The sequence below is a fragment of the Rhea americana genome, unplaced genomic scaffold (assembly GCF_003343005.1).
Source record: "Rhea americana isolate MKP2758 unplaced genomic scaffold, rheAme1 scaffold_452, whole genome shotgun sequence".
NCBI classification, from domain to species: Eukaryota; Metazoa; Chordata; class Aves; order Rheiformes; family Rheidae; genus Rhea; species Rhea americana.
In genome coordinates this window covers 200,866-216,936 of record NW_028186593.1, presented here as the reverse complement: position 1 = coordinate 216,936, position 16,071 = coordinate 200,866, and the positions used below count along the sequence as shown (strand labels likewise).

Here is a 16,071-nt window from a genome sequence, read left to right as displayed (position 1 = left end):
CCTTAGGTTTGCAGAGCTAGTGATGGATGGTTTGCATGCTTGGCAGRTGTGGCTGTGCTAGGGAGCTTGCTGCAGGAGTTGATTCAGCTGAACTGTGAGGCCCTGGGAGGAGAGGGGAATCCTAGGGCAGGAGTAACCTCAAGTGAGTAAAGATACTGCCTCAGGCTGTGCATTCCCTGTTGTAGTGTCCCGACTTGGTTCCTGCCTGTGCTCCCTCCTTTCTGTAGTGCCTTGTCTGGTCCCTGTACTAGTAACTTCATACCCTCCAGGAAATCTCTTGCCATTGCTACCTGAGGATGCAAGAAGGTCTGGTCACTTGGCAGCTGGCAGGCTGTTAGCCTTAGACCGTAGGGAGTCTAGTGGCTGTGCRGGCCTGTGTAACTGCTCAGTAGCAGCTCTGAATGCTCCCAATAGGGCTCCTTCCAGGCAGGGAATCCACTTTGCTCAGTCAAATACTCTGTGGAAATACTATTCCACAGAATGTTACTTAAATAAGTAAGAATAGCTCTAAACATTGCAGAACRGATCTTTAGAGTTCATTAGATGTTGCAACCTGTAATACTGTCCAGATTTCARGGGGTATCTATTAGTCTTGAATCTGAGTGTACCTCACTGGTGAAGAGCACAGCCATGCTGCTGTAAGGCTGTGTTCTGACCACAGACCTCAGCTGGGGTGTGGGGTAAACCTGAGGCTGCTATTATAAGAATTCTGTGGGAGAGGGTGTAAAATTTACCATTGCCACAACTTCAAGCTAGCAGCTTATCTTATTTCTACCTCCCTAGCTCTTCCTTGTTCRAGGATGTAGCACTGGTCATGGCTATTGACAGCTTTGTGATGGGGAGAGGGAAGCAGAGGTGTTCGTGAGGTTATTCTGTGTTCTTTGAGATCATAGTTTTTTAGATCTGGGATTAGCTGCCCAACTCAGCAGGCAGAAGGGCAGTAATTTGTCTCATACTGTCAGCTCAAAGGTCTTCACTACTGTTGGCTTCTCAGGAGAATCTTTCTCCATCTTTGTTTCCTTGTCTTGGTATCTCTGCAGCCTCACCTGACCTGCTCTTCTGGCTATCTCTTGGCTAACATCTGCAAAAAAAAAAAAAAAAAAAAACTAAAGAAGTAACTTTGAAGCCTTTAAACTACAGCTGTTAACTCAGTTGCTGGCAGTCTCCTGCTCACAGGGTTTTATGTTGTACCTCTTTGAGTAGGGATTTTTTTTCCCTATCTTATATCTAGTCAAGCTTAATCCCTGATCTGCAGATAAGAAAGCAAGGTGCTGCTGTAATACTAAGTCACAAATGTTGCTGCCCTGTTCAGATAAGCTACATACCAGTGGGACAAGATACTTAAGTCCTAAACTAGTAAGAATATTGTCTGTCTCTAGGTTTTGCAGATGGTATAGCTCTCATCACTGACTTCTGCATGCTGTAGGAGCCACTGAATTTAAGTTGTGCAGAACAGGGCCATGTCCCATTAGAATTGTAAGGCATTTCTGTTAATGATTCTCTTGTCTCTATTTCCAGTTCTGGCATAAAGCATGTTTCCACTGCGAGACCTGCAAGATGACCCTAAACATGAAAAACTACAAGGGCTACGAGAAGAAGCCGTACTGCAATGCGTAAGTGTCTGCTAGTTACTACAGAGAATGTGTTGGGCCTGTAACTTGATGCTTGAGCCCATTAAATGTTGTAGTAGTTGCTGGGCCCMCCTCCCTTGCAGTTTTCTTGGATTCCAGGATGTGAGAACTGATGCTTAGGGGTGTGGAGAATCYTGACCTTGCTCTGTGGAAATGATCTTTTCCCCTTTGCTTTACAGTATTTCCTGGGAGCACATGTGAAGCCCTGACTGAAACMCAATTAATGTCTGTACCACAACAGTGAATGTTTTTCAGACTTAAATGCCAGGTCGTGGCCACTGTTTTAAGTTCTAGCTTGGACAGACTCAAGGTGGATACAAATCATATACAAGCAGGTGTTTGCATGGAGTTTTGAGTTCCCTTAAGAAGAGCAAGGTGCTTATACAATGCTAACAGTAGTTAGCTGGGAACCAAGAAGTGCCCCTTGCACAGAAGGGGGTGTGTGGAACATTGGTATCTAACTGCAGCCTGTGCTCTGCTGAGATGTTGGGGTTGTGGCCAAGTTGAGTGACACTAATCTAGTGGCATTTAACCCTAGAAGTTTTAAAGGTAAATATATCTATCTCAGATACAGCTCAAATGTAAGAACTCTCTCTCCTTAGCAGAGAATGGAGAAGATGGAGGCAGAGCTGGGTAGAGTGAGGTCAGCTGGCTATACTGCACCTCACATAGCAGGTCTCTGATCCCTCAGGTTCCCCAATCTTTCAAGCTGCTTATGGATGATTCATCTTCACTGGCCCCCATAATTTTTTTCTGCTGTCAAGAAGGACCCCAGCTGTGTACAACAGTAGGAGATCTCTGCTGACAATAGACTTTTTGATCTGAATAATAATGGGTGATTCAAAGTACTCTACTCTGAAGTTGTTACTCTGGGAGACCTTAAATGTGATGTGCAACACTGAGTCTGTTTAGACAGGAAGCTTTGCACTAAAAATCTTCAATGCTGTCTTTGTCTTAGATTTTTAAAGTCCTTAGTTCATCTGGAATTGATCACTGGAGTTCAGAATGCTTAAAAGCTAATCCAGTTAGCTTATTTGTCTAAGTTAATGACAATAGGTTTCTAGTTTCTGCCATTGTATCATGAAAGGTAGTCCCTACTGAATCCATAGGTAAGTAGAACTCAGTGCTCACTTGACAAGTTTCTTAATGTCTAAAGTTATTTTGTAGTAGATCTTTGTAGCTGCTTATACTTTATCTAATTTTCTTTTGAAGAACATAAATASTATTTAACGCTTGCATAGCATATTCCTTTTACAAAGTACTCTTAAACATTAATCCTGAAAACATCCTTGTATGATGGGTATTAATTCTATTAAGAGAGATGAGACTTGTTAGTAGTGAGTTAACTGTGTAATAGGATCTTATCTGAGGTGCAGGATGGCAATGGAGTGAGATGTATCTAGATATCTAAGTTATTTACTGTCAGCACTACTAAAACTCCTGCTTCCAAGGCAAAACTGGGAACTTCACAGAATAAGAGTAGTGTCTGTGACTGGGGAATGACAGCTTTCCAGCACTTGTACTTAGGCTATCAAGTCTCTAAAAATACTTTGTGGCTGACTGATCAGCCTGGGGTCTGGGAGCTTGAGATTCCATTTCAGCAAGCTAAAAGACTGTGGATTATGAGTACAGGGCTGTGTGTTGGAGCCCAGCATGATTTTTTTCATCCATTCTTCTGTGGGTGGAGAGAAGCTAGTTATGAGTGACAAGATTGGAGTCAGCTCATCCCAGGCAGCTACCTACAAACTGGACAGGAAGCAGAAGTCTGCACCAAATTTTGAAGATGAGGCTCTGACTGGATGCTACCTGGATTTCTAACTCTTGAGATGTTCATAGTGTGTGTTGCATTGCCAGGTGGCTGGASGAGAAGTCAGAATAAAGCATCTCTTTAACTGTGACTTGCACAGGGCTGCAGGCCTTGCTACAGAAGATAAGAGCCTCTAAGATCATCTTGGTATCCTGAGTCAGTGCTGTCTGTCTTTAGATCAAGTGCAGCCCGATACCACCTTTGACAGTGAGCTTCCTGGCACTGAGCATTGGGGCATACTCGTCCCTAGTGCTGCCTCTGGCCATAAGGATGGGCCTGGAGTTCTGTTCTTGTGCTGTCTCCCCTTCATGCTGGTGAAAGGGAAGTGGGATAATAATGGGAAATTCCTGAAATTCCAAGGAGTCTGTGTAACCTCAACCCATCTCAGTTTCTCAACCCCCTCTGCTCAAGAACTGCCTTTGAAGCAGACTTGCTGTCTTAACCCTTCAGTGGCCTCCAAGCCTCCCTGAAGAGGCAGCTGTATTGACTCAACTCAAGGTAGTCCTGGATGTTGGAGTTGTGTGTGCTGAGACCTATGTTAAATRCTTTGTTCTTCCTATCTTGTATGGTTGTGCCTTCAAAAGTAAAAGGAACTGGGAGGAGCTCAAATTTGCAGGCATGAGGCCTGTCTCTGGCAGCTGGAACCCMTTTGCCTACTCAGGGGGAAGGCCATGCAACTGCAGTGCCTGTCATAGATGTGAATTGAAGCTACAGTGAGGGAACTCGGGCTTGATTCCTTCTCAGCTGCTGTCCTTGTAGCTGGAGCACGTGGTATCCCCACAGAATATCCTGGGAAGGAAGAAACTACCAGGCAAGGTGAGAGTGTAGCTGGTATGAGGATAACCCAGAGCTATCCAGAAGGGGCCCACCATTTCCAAACAGCTTTTGCTGATACTAGAGCTGCAGGGTAATGTCACCTATCAGCCAAGGGAAAGGGGGGGAGGGCGGGAAGCTAGCGTGAGTGGGAAAAGCAACGTTTATCCTGGCAGGGAAGAGGCTGCATTTCTGAACATGCCTCAACACAGGGTCTCCTCTGTTTGAGCCCTGGCCTTCTGCCAAATTCCGAAGTCTTTCTTCAAGAGAGCAGTAGGAAGAGGGCTGGGCTTCCTCTCTATCTGACATTACCCAGCAATAAATCTGTGTGAAGCCTTCCAATAAGGTGGATGGTTAACKCTGCCCTCTAAACACTAGTTCTTTCCCCCATGTCAGGGACTCTTTGCTCTGCAGTAGACAAAACCATCTTCCTCAGTGTTCCTGCACTGACCTTAGCAAGGTATTGGGYTGACTGTTTCATTGAAATCCTATGTGAAGATGCAACAGTGCTGCATTGATCCTCATTGCCTTGATCTTCTCTCCCTCCAGAGTACGCTGACAACTGGCAGCTTCATGCTTTGCTTAGACATAGCCACTCATCATGCATCATGAATTAGTGCCTTGAAAATCCTGTCTGAGAGTTCAAAGCAGTATATTTGGTCTAGGGAATCGGCATCTTCAGAGGCATTACTGGACAGCACTGCTACTTAAAATGCAAAGAAGAGCTTGCGTATGCTGGAGTGTGGAGCTCTGAGTTGGAGCACAGTGAGAGCAGCATCCAGGCAGCAGTGGGCAAGTCTCCTCTCCCTATCATAGGGGCAGCAGGTCTCTGCCCTGTTGGCTACAACACTGTTCTCCTCATGTTCCTCCAGAGAGGCTGCTAGATGAAGTCCAAGGCCAGACCTCATTTTGGAACTGTGGGTTTTCTGAATTCATGCTGATATAAATGCAGTTGTCCTGTTGGATGCATCTCAATTCAGAAAGCCCTGCTCTCACTGTATGTGCATCTCATACTGGAATCCTACTGCTGGAGCATGGCTAATCGAAGGGGTTGTCTCCTGCCATGTGCAACCCCACAGTGCTTTGGTGGTGTCTTTTTTAAAGTTGAATGCTGCAGACTAGCTGGCAGGAAGTTAATGGCCTAATGCTCAGCAATCCCTCCTCCCCCACCAAGAAGACACAGCACTCCTGTCAGTGGCCTAGCCTTAAAAGCACAACATCCTTTGTTTGAACTTGTGTGATGGAGGTGTTGCTGTTGGCAGAGCCCTTCCTGCTCACCTCTGCTGTAGACATAGCTCAGCAGCCTGCTATTCTGATATTAAGCACAGAAGGAAAATGCTGCACTGCTGTTCTCCCCCACTATGCTAGTGGGGGGTGGGTGGGGTGTGTATGGGGGGGGAGGACTACCCTTTTTTCCACCTCAAAAAGGGGCTAACTGATATGGAAGGCTGCTGAAAATACCTTATGTAGGTRTCAGAAGGGTCACTATACCTCCATCTGTTGTGCTTGTGACTTCAGTATTTCTCCAAGCAATCAACTTCCCTTGCAGAGAAGCCACACCCAACTGTGGCTGTCACTCAGACTGAGTGTGTCCTGGGGGACTGGACTTGTGGGCCTGACATTCCTCTGATACTGAGTCACTTGCCTAGGTCTACCTAGAGTTGACACTCAAGTAGTATTTGGGCACTGGTGACTCTGAACGTGGGAGCTGTAAAGCCTTTAATTTCTGGTAACAGCCCTAAGACCCTCCCTAGCAGATCTCTCAACAGTAACTTGATCCATGCRTGCCTTTCCATTCAGTAAGCTGTTTGATACCTCTGGGGCTTACTTTTTTGCTTGGAAAAAGTTAGCAAGTAGCAGGCAGAGCTGCTTTGAGTTTCACAACAAGCCAGTGATCTCTTCTTGGCATTCCTTGCCACTCCATCTGGTAGCTGCCTACTACACTAATGGAATGATCCTTCCAAGTGTCTTCTGGGGTGGGAGGGGGGAAGCAGGAAGGGAAGGAGGAACAACTGTGTTGCTGGGATGGAGTCCAGGTGTTTATCCAATGCTTTATTTGTGCTGAATTTCTGGATGAGAATAACCATCTTTCTGTCTCCATGTACATGCTTTGCATACTGTGGTGCTCTGAACAGACACTGCTCTTTGTTTCAGTGTAAATGAAAGCTGGCCTTCCCATATGTTGTTGTGGGGTGGAGGACCCCCAACACACTTGGCTTTAAGGAGAGACAGAGGAGCTAGGGAATATGGAATACTTCTGTTTTACCTCTGGTGTTTGAGGAAAAGCTTCCTGATCTCTGTGGAGGAGAGGGGATAAAATGTATGGAAAAATGCTTCTGAGTAATGCCATGATTCAATGGTTGGAAGGCTGCAAGGGCTGAAGGAGCCTCTTTGGGGTGGAGCATCTGTTCCCTGAAGTGTTTAGGAATGACTTAGCCCAAGTGCTGTCTATACACCCAGACTTCATGGAGAGACCTCTTGCAGGTCATATGACTGTGTAAAGCTTCCAAAGCAGCTTATAGAAATCCAGAATCCTTCTCTAGGATTCTGCCACCCTCCATCCACCCTGTCTTTTGGTATTAGCTGCTTTCCATGACTGGTTTCTGCCTGCTGTTAGCAGTAGGCACCACTGAGTTCAGTGTCTAGAATGGAAACTTTGCATCTTAGGCTCTACTTACAGGGCAAAGCTAATCTGCCTTGCCCACTTTACCCCCCCCCCCCCATTGAAGCAATCTAGATGGCTTGAGGGGCAATGAAGTGCAAAGGCAAGCCTAATCAGATCAGTGTTCGGTGTTCTCGTCACTTCTTGATTCATGTTGCTGCCAAGCAGTTTAAATCAATTCTACCCCTCTACACACAATGTGAAGCATTTGTAGATAAAGCCTGTGCTAGGGGACATGAAGGGAAATCTCACTGTTTCTCTCTCTCTGCAGGTCACTATCTTTTCCTCCCAAGCTTGCCCTGTGTTTGCATGCTGCTCCCTCACAGTAGCCCAAGGCATTCTGCACCCATCTGCCTACTTCTAAACACAGGCTGTGCCAAGCCTCTTCTGGACTTGGGGGAGTGCCTGCTCCTGCTTCACTAGCTCTGTAGCTCAATCTGGTATAACTCAGGCTATCTATAGATTCTGTCCTTAATTATCATGGACCATATAGTTCAGCTGTCTTCTGCCTGTGCTGCTGCTAGTCCTKGCCCTAAAAGATGGTGCAAGGACTTAATCTGGTTCTGCAGTGAGGCTTGCTTAGCCTGTGCATTGATCTCACTGAGGAGGCAGACTATAAATGTTGACTTTCCTAAACTTGCTTATCCATGCCAAAAAAACCTTGTGGAAAAACCCAGCTCCGTTGCAGTGCCCATGTTGTTCCCATAAGTAACCTCAGGTTCTGGGTAGGGGCTATCAATCCTCGCTCTCGTCTCAGCCCTGGCTGGAGCTGAGGCCCCTCTGCAGAGGGAGGGCTGGACAGGCATGGCTCTGTACTGGGGCTGAGTCGTGGGAGGGGGAGCGAGGGAACTGTGGCAAACAGCTGTTTCCAGAAGTGACTTCTGACTTCACAGTTTGGCAGTCCCTGTTCTTCTGTGTTCACTTGAAATCTTTCCATTGTGGATTAAAGCAGGTTTTTGAAAACAAGCTGCTTTTTACGTAGGCAACATACTGCTCTGCAACACCCTCTGGTAACTGTTGGCAAAGCCTTTGGGAGAGGGGGTGAGCCACATGCTGCCTGTTTTCAGTGAGAGCAGAGCTGGCTCAGTAAAATACTGCTCCCTGCTGCTGTCCTACATYGAATGCTGATGTGCTAAGACACTGAGGAGAACCATGCTGGAGCTGATGAATCTTGCTTCCCTCACAAGCATTATGGGATTTCTGCTCAAAGTTACTCAGGGAACTCTGTAGAAAAACACTCCTGCTTTCTCCAGCTCTGTGTTAGCCTGTCACTACTACACTGGGTGGGTAATAGGGGAATCCTTGTGAGAAGGTGTCCTACAAAGTCATGCCCTGAGTTACTTTATTCCAATGTGAGTTCTGGGTAGGCTGTGAGCAGACGCTTGGAGAAGGCAGCAGCTGCACATGTGGAGAGCTGGACCAGCCATCTTGGCAGTGTCTTCCTGGAAATGCTGGGAGGAATTGAAATCTTTCTCTGCAGAGAGCCTGCTTTTTTACAGTAAGATGTTCACAGGCCCTTTGCAAAGTGAAGGTGGTGCTTCCTTTATTAAATAAGAGTAGTTTATTTTTTTTAAAGCATGTCCCCAAGAATCAGCAACTCTTTGAAAAGCAAGATGTGAACTTGTGAGTCTTCTAGCAAATTCTGTTTGCTTTGTTTAACTTGGTTTTACCAAAGCCTTGAGACAGCTGTGCAAAGGTGACCTGCCTCCTGGAGGTGCAAGATACAGCAGAAATGGGGAAGGGACCTTTTATTTGCATCAGTAGTACTGTACCACTGCTTTCTGCATAAGTCTGCCAGAGTACTTAAAGCATCCTGTTACATAAATGCAAACAATACTGAGGTGGAGATGATTCTTCTAAAAACTCAGTCAAATCACCTGTGACCTACAGCACCTAGGATCCTCTYCTTAGGAACAGATACTCATCTCCCAGTCATGCTGAAGATAGCAAGTCTGCGTCCCGTGGCTAACAGACCTGCTGCTCAAGTTAGCTTTTGAAAGCCACGTGGATGTTGCAGGCTCTATTGCAGAAGTTTAATTATGGCTTCCTATCTTGTGAGAAACTACAAGGGCAGGAATGGTCCAAGCTTAACTTGGCTTGACTAKCTGGGTGGGAAAAGGGTGATACTTCCTCTTCTGGGAGGCAGCTCCCAGCAAATGTCACTTTTAGGGCAGGACTGGGAAGTGATGGGGTGTGAGTGCTCAGAGATTCATGCTGGGCTAGAGTTCAAATCAGCAGGGAACATCCTCTGCACTACTGCTCTGGATCTGGGGAGGTGAAAATGCTACTTGGATGCCTTTTGACTTGTAGATCTTCAGGAAACTGGGCCCAAGAGGCTGGTGAAGGGCTGTTTCTGCCCGGTGCATGGGGAGTAGGGATTCTATATTTAGATTCTCACGTTAAGTTCAAAAGCGGCTTTCTATCTTAGGCGTGCCTTTAGTCGTGCTGGGTTTTCTTCATGACTGTTAAGTAAATTAAGCAAACTTTCTCCAGTGGCTGTGGGAGGACTTTTATAATGACACTAAGGAAACTAGCTAGGGAAAGGCTGTTGAATGCACAAAGCAAACAACATTATCCYATGGTAATTGCAGGATTTGCTATTAACAATGAAGTTAAATTTCAGGTGGCTYGGAGTTAAAGTACTCAGTCTTCTCGGGCCAGATAGACTGTGTCTAGCTCCTGTATTAGGAGTTGATTTGACCTGGTTTAACAGCACAACAAAAAATGCCTTGTCTCTTGCTGCTCTAGTTGAACCAGCTCACACTCATCGGAATATTTTGCCAAAGGCTCATATGCAGAATCTCACTGCAGGCCATAAAACTTCTTTCCTTCCTTCTGTGGAGGAGCTGTGCACATAAGGGTTTTTTTTGTTGTTTTTTGGAGTTTTTTTTTTGAGGTGGAGTACAGCCGCCTTCTCTGTAGATGACACCTGTTGTGTTAGAGGTATTGCTATAACTTAAAAAAAAAAGTGTGTTGGAGGGGGTAGCAGAAAGTGCTCTGGGCTGTTTGCCTCCTGTGAGGCAGATGCCAGAGGAGTCTGGCCGGAAGGTGAGGCTGCCTCTGGGGTTGTCCCTGTGCTCCTGTCCTCCTCCGCTGCTGATCTGATTACTTCTTGTGGTGCGCGGAAGCTAGGCAGGCTTTTCTCAGCATCTCTTCTGATGAGCGTCGGCATCCTGGGTCCTATGGAGCTGCGGATTACAGGGGGTATCTCTTAGCCCTGAGCGAGGGTGGGAGCCTGGCGAGAGAAGACGCTGCCTCGCGGCTTTGCTCCGTCACGTGTCCCGCTGCCCCACGTACCCGCCTGCCGTTTCGCTTAATCTGACGGCAGCCCCCTGTGGCGGAGGATTGGGGGGGAGGCACATCCCGTTTGTCCGATTCGTTAAACTCTAATCAGGCATAGGATGGATGCCAGCGGYGACTGCTGCGAGAGACTCGAAGTGTGAGGCGAATCCGCTGGCCGTCTGTCGGCTCTGCCCCGACGAGGCCGGCGTGGCAGGCTCCTCTCTGCGGCGCCGCGTTGTTAAAATAATCYGCGTCTGCCTCGGCTGATAAAGCTGCTGTAGGGATGGGGAGGGCGTGMCGAGCTGGGAGGTCTCGGCGAGCGCTCACCCCCTGCCTCCGTGTCCGGTCTCCGGACCGCTGGCCTTGCACTTAACCTGCTCGGCTGCTTTAAGCGTCTCCRGCGCTGTGGAGCGCCAGGCAGGTTGCAAGATATCGGCCTGCTCCGCGTGGCCGAAACTCGGCTCCTTCCCCGCTTCGTCCCTCCAGCGTCCCTTGGGCAGGGAGAACGCGCCGCGCTTCTCCGGCCAGCGCGGCAGCAATGCGTTTTGATGCTGAGCTGCTGTGGCACTGGTCAGGAGCAGGAACCAGGAGCACCTCCTCACAGGTAGCTTGAACGGGTGTTTTGCCAGACTCCCGTTTGTTCATGARAGGTTGATATTTTTGCCTGAATAGCTATTACTTAGCAGCAGACTTTACACAAATGTCACATCTAAGGGTGCGTGGGACTAATTATTTCCTCTCAGTTTGTCAGAAGAGTGATTGTTTGAAACAGCTTCCCCCTGTTTGTCTTCTCAGCTGCTTGGGTCTAAAGCCTGGAGCRTTGTGGTGTTTTTTTTTGTTTTTTAATGACCCTTTAGGGCACAGACTCTTCCTGGCCTAATTTTCCCCTAAAGTGGATGTCTCTACTCCTGTGGCTCTTTCCCTGAATAGCTCTCTACCTGTTGGATTAACATAGGGATGTTAACACGTGTTTCTGGAGAGGAGGGAGGGAAGGGAATTGAGGCAGGTGCAGTGTATTATAGGAGCTGTACATGTGTGTGATACTGGGAGTGGACCTGCTAACAGGTCTAATTGGCCTAATTGGAGCTTGGATCAGCTCTTGCAGCATGGTGTCTTTTGCAGCTCCTGGCAGGATGCCTCTTCCTTTGAGGACTTTGGGCTGAGAGCACAGTGCTTAATGGAAGTTGCAGTGTAGCACTGGGTATTACTGGCATGGTAGGCACCAAAATTCTTGCTACTTCCTATTTTTGAAAGTCCTCTTGTGCCTTCCACTCCAGTCCATGTTAGTGAAGATGACTGTTCCGTAACTGCACATTTAGATTTGGCATGTGGTGCTCACGCTTCYTCTGAAAGAGAGGCAGGTTGAGTGAAAGAAATCCTCCCCCTTCTCTGCTTCCCTAGCCAAGACCTATTTACGGTGGAGCCGGGGGGAGGGCAGCAAGGACCCATAGCTCTGTTCCTTTCTTGGCTCTGCTTTTTCTAGCTCTAAGAAGGGAGAGAATTTGAGTTTATTCCTCTACCATGAGACCACCCCATGCAAGGAGGAAAGGATCTGTCTTTGCTCTAAATCCCACAGGTGCTGAGGGGGAGAACAGACGYGTTGTTCCCACGCACATGCTGCCTTATATGCTCTCCCCAAACCCAAGGCAATTCACTCAGTACTTTCTCATTAAGATTTAATTTATTGCTGACTATAACTGTGGGCTGATTCTCATGCATATGAGATGATTTTCCCTCTCTAGTGTGTTCCTGGGTTATGGGTGTCTGTGTTTATACTGGCTGAGCAGTGGGAAGCACTGACTTCTGCAAGTGGGGGTGACTTCTGTCACCACTCCTAAATCAGGAACTCCTGGACTTAAATACCCAAAGGACTGAAATGCCTTTTCCTTATCAGGCAAGCCTCATGAGCTTCACTTTAGAGAAAAGTTAATCTAATCCAAGGGTAAAAGGTTCAAYTTGTGCTTTTCTTTGTATGAAGATCTGGCTTTTCAGTTTCATGTAGGGCCTCAGATATGTTCCTGTTCTATATAAGTCTAGTGTAGTAGAAAATAAGGAAGGCCCTGTCCCCGGAATGGGAGAGGGTGAAGTGGTGCCCAACAGGGTCTCTTGCTCTCTGGTCTTCTCCCAGGATGTAGCAGGGTAGTTGCAATGAGAATGTGCAATCCTCACCTGCCGCTGGGCTGTAGGGACAACGCAGAGCTTTAAGCTCTTGGAGCCTGGGGAGATCCTTGCGTGTCCCCTGCTCGGAAGAGGAAAAGCTCCGTGCGTCTGGAGCAGGCTAAGGGGMAGCAAAGCTCCGTGAGGATGGATTTCACTGTGACCAGGTCGCCCCTCTGTTCTGTACTGTAACTTGGTTTTTCATCCCTTCAGTGACTGAGGCTTCTTTCCTGCACCCCGAGGCCACTGCCTGGGACTCCGTCTTTCCTCCATTCGCGTGCCCAGAGCACTGGATGCGGTTGCCATGGTAACCTAATGATTAGGCTCTGGCACTCAGAGATAGCAGGGCACTAGCAGATAGTACGGCGCTCCTGGGCCGTGACTGAGCCGTAAATGCAGCTCTGTCTCACCAGTGTGCACAACTCGAAAAATGCATTTACCTTTCGCAGGAGCCGTATGTCTTGCTGCACTGCAGAGGCTTTCCTGCCCAGCCTGGAATCTGTGCACAGGCCTCTCGTATTTCAGTGTCCTTGAAGGGAAGAGGGTCTTAAATTGGGATTTGCTGTAGGAGCTGTTGCTGAGTAGCAGGGAAAGCCTTTTGGAATTGCAGAGACTCCAGGCAATGCTGATGACACTGGATTCTCCTCCCATGTCATCAGACAGGGACAGAGTTCTGCTCCCTGGCTGAAGTGCAGGCCTGGGGCTGATCTGTGTAGCTTCTTACTTTCAAGACCTGATCATCCAAATGCAGAATTAGCAATCTGGGAGGGTGTTTGGGTTCTTAACTCCACTTAGACTTAAAAAGTGGCTTTGTTTTCGTTGACTTGGTATGAGTCAGGCAGTGACTTCCATGAAACTCGAAGGGGCTCTAGCACGTGAATGGCAATGGGTAAAACAAGAGACCAAGTCTCTGTTGGCTGAGGTAGTGAATTTATTGGCTTAACACTACTGTTAACTAAGCCCAATTCCCTCAGCAGCAGCCTAATAGCAACTTGTTTTGCCCCAAAATGCACGTGTGCCACTTGCTGTGTTTACTCCCAACTCTACACGAGATACCAGTCTTTGCTGTTCCCGTTGCAGTAACGTGGTACGTGGTCCATACCTCAGAACTGGGGAAGTGGCGTCCCTGGGACCTGCTGAGGTGCAGCAATGCCCTGAGCAAGGGCGCTCTGCAGAAAAGCTGTTGAATGTGACCTCCTTAATAGCATGCTGCATTGGTACTACTGATGCTTATCAGCTACTAGGAAGTATTTTTGTCATCTTTGTGCTGTAGTCTATGGTCTGCTTCCCTTGATCCTGTCCATTCAAGGTGTGAAATGGTTAGGTGTATGCGCAGTTRTAGCAGCCTTTGTGAGATCTTTGCTAACAAAAGGTTGAGCTGTAATTTAGAGAGCYCCCTCCTTTTTCAGCCTCCTAGGCTGTTCATGCCTGTGTTAGCAGCAGACAGCAGCTGGTGTGGATTTGGTCCCAAGGTGTCTGATTTGCTGCTTCTGAAATGTCACTGGTGCAGCTTCGCAGCAGTGGYAGTAGCAGAGCTTTTGCCTAAGTTTTCAGCAGCGGTAGGTCTGCTCTGGGCAAGGCTGCATAACACCCATCTAGATATTCACACTCTGGTCGCATTAGCTACTGGGAGAGCAAAAAACATGGCTAAAATGTAGAGAGCTTCAYTTCCATGAGAGCACTTCAGAAAGTGGGAAAGCACACCCAGTGCACTGCAGTGCCTGCTGTTCTTGGTGAGCACCCTCTTGGAAACCTGGATTTATCATTTTAGGAGTCTTAATGCAGGAGTTGCTCTGCAGCAAGCCGCAGGCTGGCAGTACCTTGAAGTATGTGCCCTAATGTAACCTAGTGTGAAGTCTTTACGTAGTGATGCCCAAAAGCTCCTCGTAGTGGGAATGGAGTCTGAACATGCAGTACCATTTAGACCTTCCAATCAAGTTAATCTAAGGGAGATTAAACAATCTCCTTGGAGTGACTGGTGATCTGTTGTTGCTCTAAAACTGGTTCTTGTYCCTTTCAGTCTTCCCTATTGCTGGATGTTTGCGGTGGCCTGTGGAAGGCCAAACAGGAGCAGGCTTACTGGGTCTGGATACAGTTGCATCCTCTGTGCTCCTCCATGTGCTAGTGACAGATGAGGGCTGGCTGGGATCTCCTGGCTGAGACCTGTCAGGTGCTGGCAGTGGRTGTGGGGGGCAGAATATTTCCCAACCCTTGGGGATCCTGGTGTTAACTCATCTGCTCTAATGTAGCAGCCAGCTGGGTTAGTGGTGACAGGACAGGTCCTGTTTGACATCACCTGCTGTCAAGAGTTAGGGCAATGCCCTCCCTGCWCCTTCTTGGGAAGGTGTCCCCTCTCTTGGGGTGCACCGCAGGACTGGTGGGGAGCAGGCGGCAAACTGTTGCTTGCCTCTTCCCCTTTTTACAGACCACGTCTGCATTGTTTGGTTTCTGGCTGTGCGGGGGGTGGATTCTCTTTCCTTCTGAGATGCTGAGGAGGAGACTCCTTTCGTTTCCTGCACTGTTGCTTTACTAAGATACGTGCTGCTCTTGCAGGTCTGTGGGTTGTGTATGTTTTGCTTTCCTGCTCTGACAACACCACTGTAAGGCAGCAGCTTTCAACTCGACTCCTCCATATGCAGCTGGTGTTCTGCTAGTTTATCATTTGACCATGTTTTGGTTAGCCTTGGGCAGAGGTGCTAATGCTGATTCTGTGAGTAGATAATTGCTGGTGCTCTGGAACACAAGCTCCCAAAGCACAACCCAAGGGCTTCTTAAGACCCACAGATGACTTTGTGGTCTATAAAGGGATAGCAACTGCAGCTATCCTGTAGCTTGTTATGTAACACTCAAATCACAGCRTGGTTCAGCCACCAGTTGGACTACATTGAGTGAGGTATGGGAATTGGAGGCCACAGAGTTCGGGTTATAGGCCTGAGTAGACAGAGCCTTTCACCTCCCTGAAATTAGGATCAGTACTGTAAGGAAAAGCCTTCAAATCCTAAAGAGCAAGTTAAACCTCTCAGCTCTTCTTTTGTGAGGAGCTGCAATCTGTTCCCTGGTTCTGTTTTCAGTGCACCAGTTAGACCTGGTGACCTCTTTTAAAGCTGTTACAGTGGGAAGAGAGTCTGATTGCCCTGGCTTTTCAAGAGAATTTATCAAACCTGAAAGTGAAAATGGGCTGCACCACCAAGTGCTGTACTGCTGTGGCCCGGAACAGCCACCCTGGTGCCTTATGTGCTGCAAGTTGGAAAGCCTGTTTCATGAGCTGGCCTTCTCCTGGGCTCTTGCAGCTCTGTGTTCAAAGCATAAGATATGAGCCAGTGATGATGCTGTGTCTGTGCCTTCAACCTACTCTCTTGTAATACAGTAATTTTCCTAAAATCCTGCAGTGTCTGTTTCTGCTGATGAATTTGGGAATCCTTCTTCAGCTCTTACAGATGAGAAATGCTGATGCTTTCTAAAGGCAATTTCCACCTCGTGCTCGTTTGCTTCCTGTCATCTCAGTTATAAACCCTAAAGGTTGTAGTGGGATGTCTTCAGTTTCTCTGCTATCTCATGAGAGCAGTTCATACCAGTTTGGTGTTTCTTGCGGAGCTTTGTCCACAGAGGAGTTTCTCTACAGTGGTCAATGGTGAGGCAATCTGGAGACATTCCTCTTCTAAACCTGAACATCACTTACAATGCTTCAGGTGCGGAGACAGGGTGAGTGCCCAGACCTG

The 16,071-nt window shown here is 47.7% G+C and overlaps 1 protein-coding gene across 1 annotated transcript in view; it reads left to right on the top strand.

The window, feature by feature from the left end:
* The first annotated feature begins 1,498 nt into the window (after positions 1-1,498).
* LASP1 (LIM and SH3 protein 1) overlaps positions 1,499-16,071 on the top strand; it is a 33,547-nt gene continuing 18,974 nt past the window's right edge. Inside the window, exon 1 of the mRNA XM_085316143.1 lies at positions 1,499-1,613. Within this exon, the coding sequence (XP_085172269.1) occupies positions 1,558-1,613 (56 nt within the window). The 5' untranslated portion in view covers positions 1,499-1,557. The remainder of the gene's footprint in view (positions 1,614-16,071) is intronic.